At 43.5% G+C, this 9,643-nt stretch overlaps 1 protein-coding gene across 1 annotated transcript; it reads left to right on the plus strand.

Moving 5' to 3' along the window:
• Positions 1 to 2,665: 2,665 nt before the first annotated feature.
• Positions 2,666 to 3,813, plus strand: LOC125960176 (ficolin-1-like). The gene has a single exon (XM_049693413.1). It carries the CDS (start codon positions 2,699 to 2,701, stop codon positions 3,770 to 3,772), a length of 1,074 nt encoding a protein of 357 aa, XP_049549370.1. The 5' UTR covers positions 2,666 to 2,698; the 3' UTR covers positions 3,773 to 3,813.
• Positions 3,814 to 9,643: the final 5,830 nt, after the last annotated feature.

Below are 9,643 nucleotides of genomic sequence, written 5' to 3' on the forward strand. Positions count from 1 at the left end.
GAGAGAGGGTGGAAGGTGGTGACTCGAGCACTACGTGCATCCTCGCTGTGTCTGGCATCATAATCAACACTATCATCAACATCATCATCAGCATCAGCGTCTTCGCCGTGGTGGTGGCAACGAACAACATCTTCAACAGCAGCAGCAGCTAACGATGGCTGGCTTGCTGACTTGTACCTCTCGCCAGGAATGGAAAACTTTCCTCTTCAACGGTTGGCGCTGGTGGTGGTAGGCGATCAGCTTTTCGATACTCGCGAGACCCGGACCCGGGGTACGCCAGCATAACTTCTTAGCACGAGCGCGCGAGCAGCGGATCGAGAATGGAGAACGTTTAATGGAAAATGCAGGAAATGCAGTCACCTCCCCTCACCGCATCGCATCGCATCAAAACACTACAACAAGGGGCTTTCGCATGTTCGGGGTTCGGGAGCACGAGGGGCGCGAGAGAGGCTAACAGGGAAACGCCGTTAACGACGCGTATCGTTGGTTGATCTCGCGAGATCTCGAAGCTGAAGCTCGAAGCGAAGCCCGTGCCGGGGTCGGAGCTTTTGCCTTTACCGCGTTATTGATATTGACGGCGCATAAGAAAAGTGGTGGCGTTATCGCACCCTCTCCCTTCTCTCAGACAAACTACTGATAATCCATGGGGGGATGGGAAAGTACTGGAAAATGTAGTGTAAGGAGTGCCAGGACATGGATGGTGGCATCATGCCCAGCAGAAGGTTGCTTATGATCGATATCGTTCGGGAGAAGGGGGACGATAAGTGACGATGATTGATTGAATTATGAACTCACCGAACTGACGGAAGGGATGGTATTTAGGGGATGGTCGATGCTTGGAAAAGTGATCAAAACCCGAAGAAGCGTGTGTATGATACGTGGCTTGTGTCGTGTCGGTTAGTGTATTTGCATCATGGTCATGCTGGATATGCTGTAAAGGTGTATCTTTCACATCGAATTACTTCACTGGGTTTAGCCTTTATTTATCAATTTAATCTCTTCACGAAATAGCTTCATATGAAATGAATAACAGAAAAATATATAATTGATCAGTTGATAAATAAATCACAAAATTAAGAAGGTACTGGAAAGTACTGGACAATAAACAATGGAAAATGAATGACAGTTTGTATCCAGATTTACAATAATTGAATTCTGTAATGTCGCAGCTGCGACACTTTTTAGATAATTAAAATCTGCCAGACGGAGCATAAATTTACGCGTAAATTTACAAATTAATGCCAAAACGTTAATTTATAACCCTTACACGCTGTCAAATCTTTGACATTGACAGCATGTAAGCGTTAAAACTAAACCTTTTGGCATTAATTTGTTCGATTACGCGTAAATTTACGCTCCCTGTGGCAGGGCCTATTGAGAACCCTTTCTGTTCGCGATTATCGGACACCAAACAGTCAGTAATCGGCATGCAGTTTACGTAAATCCGGAAATACCGAGCCGGTTAGGGCAGTGGACAGAAACACGGTATTGTTCCGCTTTCATCCCGGTTCTCAATGTGCGGAACCAAGGCTCATGCCCCCAAAGATGTCGCCGAATGTCTAATCCAACATTCGTGGTCATTGAATCCGTACCCTAACGCACGGGGTGTGATTTTAAAAGTCATTTAGTCATCAGCGCACGCTCGCCGCAGATCGTTCGCGGGTACGAAACGGGTTTTCGGAGAACTTGAGCCGCGAGAGCATCGATTGTAGGTCGGATGGGTCGAGAGCGATAAGCAACAGCTGTGTTGAGGTTCATAAGCCTTCCAGATTGCTCGAAATCGTCGTCAATTGGCGGAGGTTGTTGATCAACGTTCGTCCATTCGTCAATGCACATGACTTTTGAATCGCGATGTGCGATCTTTCTTCAAAACTATTCGCAAATTTGGTTAAAAAAACTGCTCAAAGATACAAAACATTCTTAAGGAAAATACACTAACAAGCTACATAACAATGGTTGGAAAGCGTTTTCTTCTTTAATTAGCAGGAAAAATGTGCAAAATATAAGAACTATCTATCGATCTAATTTCAAATAGATGATGGAGCGTTATAAGACGACTAACGATTGCACTTTGTAAGTTCCTAAAATTTCTTTTATTCATTTCATTCCACGATTTACTCAGATGTTCAATTAGTTTACGTTGGCTTCAGGGTGTGGCCGCATTCAAATCGCCAGTAATGACCACATGCAACACATGATAAGCGAAGTTCGCGAATGCATTTGCAGCATCCAGTGCATTCGAGCATATGATTGCTGGGATTGCTTTATCAAACGAGAAAAAGGCTTGAAACACAAAAGTTATCAATGCACGTGTTTGTGTGAGGATGCATGATTTGCCATTAGAAACGTTCTCAAAACAATGTTTCATGTGGTTTACGGTGACTAATCAACACTGCAGTTTCGTACTTGATTTATAAGATCCCCCATAGCTTATCAAATGGAATGTCTACAACTGTTATGATTGTCGCTCAAACCACGTTTGCATCTCGATCGCTCTGTTCCTACGGGATTCAAACTGAGTAAACAGTGAATCAGTGTAAATCGCCCCTTCTAACGGTTCAGAGGTTTCCTTTTGATTTGGCATCCAAAAATGAAGGTAATCATCCCTTTCATTGTGTTTTGTGCAGTTTCGCATATTGCTGCTAGTGAATGTGATCAGGGAAGGGAAGATAATACCAATTGTATTATTGAAGACGGAATGGTGGGATTTAAATTAGAGTTGCTGCTGATTAAGTTGGAGAAGATGGAACATAGATTACAGAAAATGGAGAGCATGCAGTTGCAGCTGCAGAAGATTCAAGACAAGATCGAGGAACATCGCACCACACAAGAACAGAACCATAAAGAAATGATCTCCGCGATTCAGAAACTTGAAAACCAAGTCGAGCTGAATTTGACCGGAACTGCGAAACGGAGTCGGAACCGCGAGAATGTCCAAACAGCACTTCATAAACTCGATCAAGACGTCGACAACGTGCATAACTTCACTCGGCAGATAATGAATGCATTACCGCAGCTGCAGCAACTTAATGCAATTATGCAAAATCAGTTTTGTGTAACATCAACGGAAAAAGGTGTCTCAACGACAACGGAAGTTCCACAGCCCCTGACGACAACTACAACAACACCGAAACCTAAGCAACCTCCGTTTTCCTCGTGCAAAGATGTTCCTTCGAACGCTTCCGGAACATATCTGCTTCGTGTGAATAATGATTGTGAACCATTTGAAGTTTATTGCGAACAGAATGCGTTCGATGGTGGATGGATCGTTATGCAGTTCCGTTTCGACGGATCACTAGACTTTTACCGCGACTGGAATGAGTTCCGCGACGGATTTGGTGATCTGAACAAAGAGTTCTGGTTGGGCCTTGAGAAGGTCCATCAGATAACAAGTGGCCGAAAACACGAACTGATTGTTGAATTGCAAGACTTTGAAGGAACATACAAATATGCGCGGTATGGTGTATTCGAAATATGTAATGAGAGTGATCAATTCAAACTGAAGATTCTTGGAAATTATAACGGAACTGCAGGGAATGCAATGTCCTTTAAAATAGGGAATAAGTTCCTAACCAAAGATCGGGATAATAATGTGTTTTGTGCACAGTATCTCGAAGGTGCATGGTGGCACCCGAGTTGGGGTTGTACTAACGTGAATTTGAACGGGCGATACACGAATAAAATCGATCGTAAATCAATGACTTGGTGGGATTTCAAAATCAACTGGCAAGGATTAAGTTACTCGCGAATGATGATCCGAGAGTTGGAATAGCGTTTCTAGTTTGATCAATAGTAGAATGCAATGTATGAACAACCTACAATAATTGGAAACAAAGTGGAATAAAAACGCATTTTTTGCAAAAACAAAACCAGAAAAGCATAAAAAAAGTATTCTGTGAAGTGTTTACATCAATCGAAACAATTACAATGAGAAAAATAGAGATTTTTCGTTTCGTAACGTTTGATTTTAATGTAAAGTACTGTAAACAGCTACACATCCATAACACTCTCACAATATATGCGATACATTTTCAGGACGATAAAACCAATGAAAGTAGAAAATTTTGAATTAAAACATTTAAAGCTAAAAAAGTGTAAATAGTAAGCAGAACTTTTGTTCACGCTCATTTTATTCCACTTATAAAACATAAAGAACTAAAATTTTAAGTGGAATCAGACACTGAACATAAAAGGTAATTCAGTTTCATTCGCGAAACTGAAATTTAATACGATGAAATTTAAAAATGAGTGTCATGCCTGCTAATACACTTCGTTCTCTCGCCATCCATTTACTATCACTCACGACGACGCACGCTAGCATCAAGAATTGCAATGTTATTGTTCTCTCTCTCCAAAAAAAAACAATAAAAAGCAAACACAAACCCTACCGGGTATGCTTAGGAAATATCAATTCCAACGCCCTTAAGCGCACGAACCGTGAGCATAAAGCATGAGCACCACAAGAAAAGAAAGTGTAACAAAGTGTTGCACTGCGCCACTTAAAAGCAGGAGGATCTTAAAAGTCACTCTCCCCAAAGGTATAAGTATCACGACACCGCCCGTAACCCATCTCACCCCATTGCCGGTGGCGTTAAGGTTGATGAATTAAAGCAACACTTTCCTTTAATTTGCTAATGATAATGGTGCCACCGGTGGGAGTGGCCCCGAGGTGTTGCTTGGGGAACGTAAAACGTAAAGTTTCACACCCCCTCAGCCCCCGTTACGAGCAAAGAGTTACGAGGCCACGACACAAGACGTTATCATTCCGTTTTCGGCTGCAGCCATTGCCCTCGGTCTCCGGTCTCCGGTCTCCGGTTGCGGACTAGTTTGCAGTGGCGCAATGACGTTAATTTACCTTCTTAAAACGCACACTTCGCTGCTTTACGAAGGTACGATGCACGGCGCCAGGACAGGCTCCCAGGACATTGACCATTAGCGCGGCTGAAGTGAGGACGATTATAAGGATGCTGCTTTTTTATGCTTAATCCCTTTAGAATGTCGTTTAATGGTGCCCCTCCTTGAGTGTGTGTGTTTTGGGGGGGGGGGGGGGGAAAGAACGGCTTTCTTGGTTGCTAAAAGTAAAGCACACTCGGCACACGACACGACTTTAGGCTTGTTCGTTGAAGGTTTTAAAATTTTACGAACCTCATAACCGTTTGTAATGAGAGCCACACGCATGAAAATGGCCTAAATCGCCATTTGTCGATGTCGATGTGCTGGCGGATATTTCTTCAAATGAAATGGCGCCACTCACCTGTTGGATTAAACGAAACGATTACGAGCTTACATTAGCGCGCGGTTCTAAGCTATGCTTCCGAAACATTGTGCTGGCTGGCTGGCTGGCAATAAAATTAGAAGACCCCTTCCTTAATGCCTTCCCAAACTTGATCGCTTAAGACCTTCCAGACAACATAAACGCTCGACACTCGAGCGCTTATTCGAGAGCTTTCGAAACTTATTCTAATCACCTCATCACAATCACTCACCTTGAATGTCAACCGAGACACTCCGCAAAACATAATCCTTTTGCAGCCAATGTTAATCACCAAACCAACCGAGCAAAGCAGAACCAATCAGCTGCAGTAACAGCAGCAGCAGCAGAAGCAGCCCTCGGAGCCGCCTTCTACGTCGATACATCCTAGCAACCCATGACACAGGATCGTTTTAACCTTTTATCTAAAGTGCCATAAATTGTGTTGAAACTTTCGCACACGAACCGACGCACGGTCCACGGTTAACGGGTTTATCTCGGACAAGGCCAGGCCAGGAGGCTACCTACCTTCTCCAAGGATCTCCATGATCGTCGCCCACAACCAAGAAGGTGGCCAACAAATACAGCCGACGGAACCTGTTGCCACCACGTGCCACGCTCCTATTTGGCATCCCATCGCTGCCTGGCAGCGGTAGCTAACGTTTGAATAATGGCCAATTGGGGGGGCGCGACGTAGGGTCCGTAGCGGACCACCAAGGAGGTGGGGCCCGGGCCTCGAATACCTTATCGGATTGTGAGCGATAAATTTAATCGTGCTTAAGCCCCAATCGACTGTATTATCGCAAAACGATGAAGAGTGAGGGGCCCGTCCGGAGCCAGAGGTGCTACACTCTGCTGCTGCTGCTGTGTGTGTGTTCGGTGTTGTTTGTGTAAATAACTTCCAGACCCTCGCCAAGTCCGTGGCTAAGAACCTCCACAGATTGTGAGAGGGGACGAGTGCATCAGCAACAAGCCATGTTTGCATAGTTTCCGTGCTCGGAAACGGTGTTGCTGTGTATGTGTGTGTGTGTTCCGGTTCCACAATTCTGTTTACCTTCCCGTGGCTGCCCCTAGCGTGGAAGTCAAAAACCCGATTCTCGATGCCTTCTGGGTCCGGGGAGTTTTCATTTTCCGATTCGATTGGTCCTCTCGGCACGGAACCTCCGAATCGTTCCGCATGATTTATCCCACTCAAACAGCGTCTTCCCATTGAGTTCTTTACGATTATAGGGGACGCGAGAGAGGGATCCACTTTTCACAACAAAGTGTGGGCCCCATTCTGTTGACCATCCAACCCAACCACTCCCCGGCATTCTGAAGGGCATTCTTCGGTGGAACCGCTTGGAGGAGTGGAAGTTGCCTCAACGATTGTCGCTCACCTGCGTAATAGGCTCTTAGCTTGACGGGGGTCCCATTGTTGATGCTAAGGTTGAGTTCTGTAGACCTCCTCGAGAATGGTGTAACCACTTTGGAAGAGGCTCTTCTGAGCTCGTTGCTTGATATCTGTTTTGTGGGAAACGAAATATGATAACGGATGATGCTCAAGCAACCAACAATATAGCCTTCAACACAATGATCAGAAAACATAGAAGCGAATTTCGAAGAGCTGCGAAGAGCACTGCAATTTCCCAGTGAAAATGGTGTAGCCCAATGTAGCGCCACAATGCAGAGACCATAATTAAACCAGCTGCTGCGTGGAAATTGAATAGATTCTAGCAAGCGATTCGCTTCATGACCAACAACACGGAGACACCTTCCGCTACGGCTGCTGTGGCGACACTGGATTAGTGGATGGCCGCACCACGGTACCGAGACCAGCGCAACCGAAAGCGAGATGAGATTTTCATTAACGATAATGGCCGCCGCAAACACGGTGTCCAGCTTCGGAGCACGGTGTCGGTGTCGGTTGGATTTGTTTGTTGCCCTTCCTTCGGGCGTTCCCTCGGACCTTTCGCACGTGCCAACTTTTTGCCGCTAAGCTTTGCCGAATTTCGGTACAAATAAGTCTGCCGCATGATTCCTAGATAGGGACAATCGGAATTGGCTACCGAAATGGTTTGGGCTGCAATTGACACCGATAACTGAAGCTGGGAGTAATTATCGGGGCTATTGTATTGGTTCCCGTTATCGGTTGCTGGAAAGGAGTTGTTCGATTATTAACAAAACAAACCGGAGAGAAGTAGGCTATCCGAAAAAAAGGTGAAACGCTAGGTGATGACGTTTCTAGAACTTGGATAAAACCATATCGGGTGCCTTGTTCCCATCTCAGTGCATAAATGATTCGCATAAAATTCATGGAATTCATGGAAATCATGTTTACTCTGCGCACACACACGCGCCAATACACTGTGCCTCCCAAATTCATAATAAATTGGTCAACATTACCCCCTTGAGGTACCGGACCGACTCAAGGTGTAGCAGCTGCAGCATTTGGACGAAAGACAAATGTGGCACTTGACGTTGGCGGTACATCGCGCCGTTCCGTCGGTCACTGATCCGAGGCCCTCGTCTCGCATCACATTTATAGTAACTGAAACAAATCTGGTACGTGACCGGGTGCCACAATGTTTTACTCACACATCCCCAGGCCCACCCATAAGGATGGGACACCAGATGAGGCACAGGGAACACCGTGTAACCGGCGGGGGTGGAGTGGGCGATGTTTTGAATGCCAAAACCGTGCATCGCTCTGTCCGATGATCCCCACGAGCGACGTCATACATCATGCGGTTTGCGTTGGCGTTAAAGGGATGAGGGGAGTGTGAATTCAAACCTTTATGCTTTAAGGTACCCGAAGGGTTACCGAAGAACCGAGAGTTGGGTTGAGAGCAAAAGTGTAGGCTTTATTGACGTTTAATGTGGTGGTAGGGCTCGGTTCGAGAGATGTTGTCAAAACTTCTGGCAACATTGACGTTAGTTGCCAAAGCATACAGGGTTAGAACTACATAAAGAGTTTAGACGAACTGGAGAAATGGTTTAAGATTTCACCTGCGTTTGGCAAACTTCTGATTTCTTTTGAGGATTAGCAAAGTTAATGCAAAGTTAGTTAATAAATCAGTCGAATTTGTATAAATATATCTCTCATCCTAAAACGGTTATTATAAAACTCAAATGTCTCTCTGAAAGATTTTTTTTAAATTTTTGGTTATTTAGGGGAGACTTCGGTTAGTTCTGGTCAAAAACAGAAATATTTTTGACGATTTTAAGTGAAGAAACCATTCAACTTTATTTTTAAAAAATAATTATATTAAACTATAACTTTTCAAGAATATTTGGTTTTATTTTGGGGAAGATTTGATCTAAACTGCGTTCATCGCATCCAATCAAGAAAGGCAAGTCAGCCAAAATGTACTTTTTGCGGTGCTTATCGTAGCCACGAATTGGGTCATCGGAAAGAGACAAATCAATATTCTTTTGCTAGATTATAAGTTTATCCAGGTAGTCCCGTTAAGTTTTTGCTGAATTTCTCATTTTTCGATTTTTGGTAGATTTTTGAAGTTGAAAAAGTGATGTTTTTTTCGATGTTGCCTCAAAAAACGAGCTTTACATAATTATTTTAAAAAAAGTATCAACAATTTTTACAAAAACTCGACGAGGCTACCTGGCGAATAGTGCACGGATTATGTGCTCAAAACTCCAAATCCATCGGTCCAGTAGTTTTTATGCTACGATGGACACCGATTTTGAAAACGAAGGTTTCGGGAAACGTTTTGGGAAAGGTGGATTTTCAAAAATCAATATCTTTGTCAGTTTTGCTTCGATGGATCCCAAATTTTGACTTGACACTCTTGAATCATTCACCAACAAAATAAAAATATTATAAAACGCGAAAAAATAAAATAAAATACCGAAGAGGTTAAGGGGGCTTAAATTCCAAATTTTCAGTTAATTGCTGCAGAATACTTAAACACTTAACAAATCAATGTCAAGAAAAATTTAGGACCCTTTAGAGTTTTTCTGCCTGCATTAAGAAACAATGATTAACTGTGTAATAGACTCTACAGACTTAACAGTGAGACAATTATAAAACGGGAAATAGCTGTCAAGTCAGGTCAGAAAAACATCAGGTAGATCAGGTGGACAAGAGCAGAGTTCATGAAATGACTCAGACACGAATAAAAAATGTCGACGACCACATTTACCAACAATTTATGATTGTTTATTCTCCTTTTTAAACACTCCAGCTGTACACCATTCATTAGATGATATCTCATTCACAAGATTATGCCCTTAAACCTATTCCGAGATGCTGGTTTGCATTTAAACTATAATTGACATCATCGTAGGTTTTTCTGATCAAATACCATTTAGTTCTTTAACCAACTATAAAGCCGTTTTGATGTCAACCGAACCCCTTGCAAAGGTCGAAGCAAAATCCGTTATCAATTGAAG

Source organism: Anopheles darlingi, chromosome 2, assembly GCF_943734745.1.
Source record: "Anopheles darlingi chromosome 2, idAnoDarlMG_H_01, whole genome shotgun sequence".
Classification (NCBI taxonomy): domain Eukaryota; kingdom Metazoa; phylum Arthropoda; class Insecta; order Diptera; family Culicidae; genus Anopheles; species Anopheles darlingi.

Coding starts and splice junctions, on each gene's coding strand:
- LOC125960176 (XM_049693413.1), top strand. CDS start 2,699: ATGGTGGGATTTAAATTAGAGTTGCTGCTGATTAAGTTGGAGAAGATG.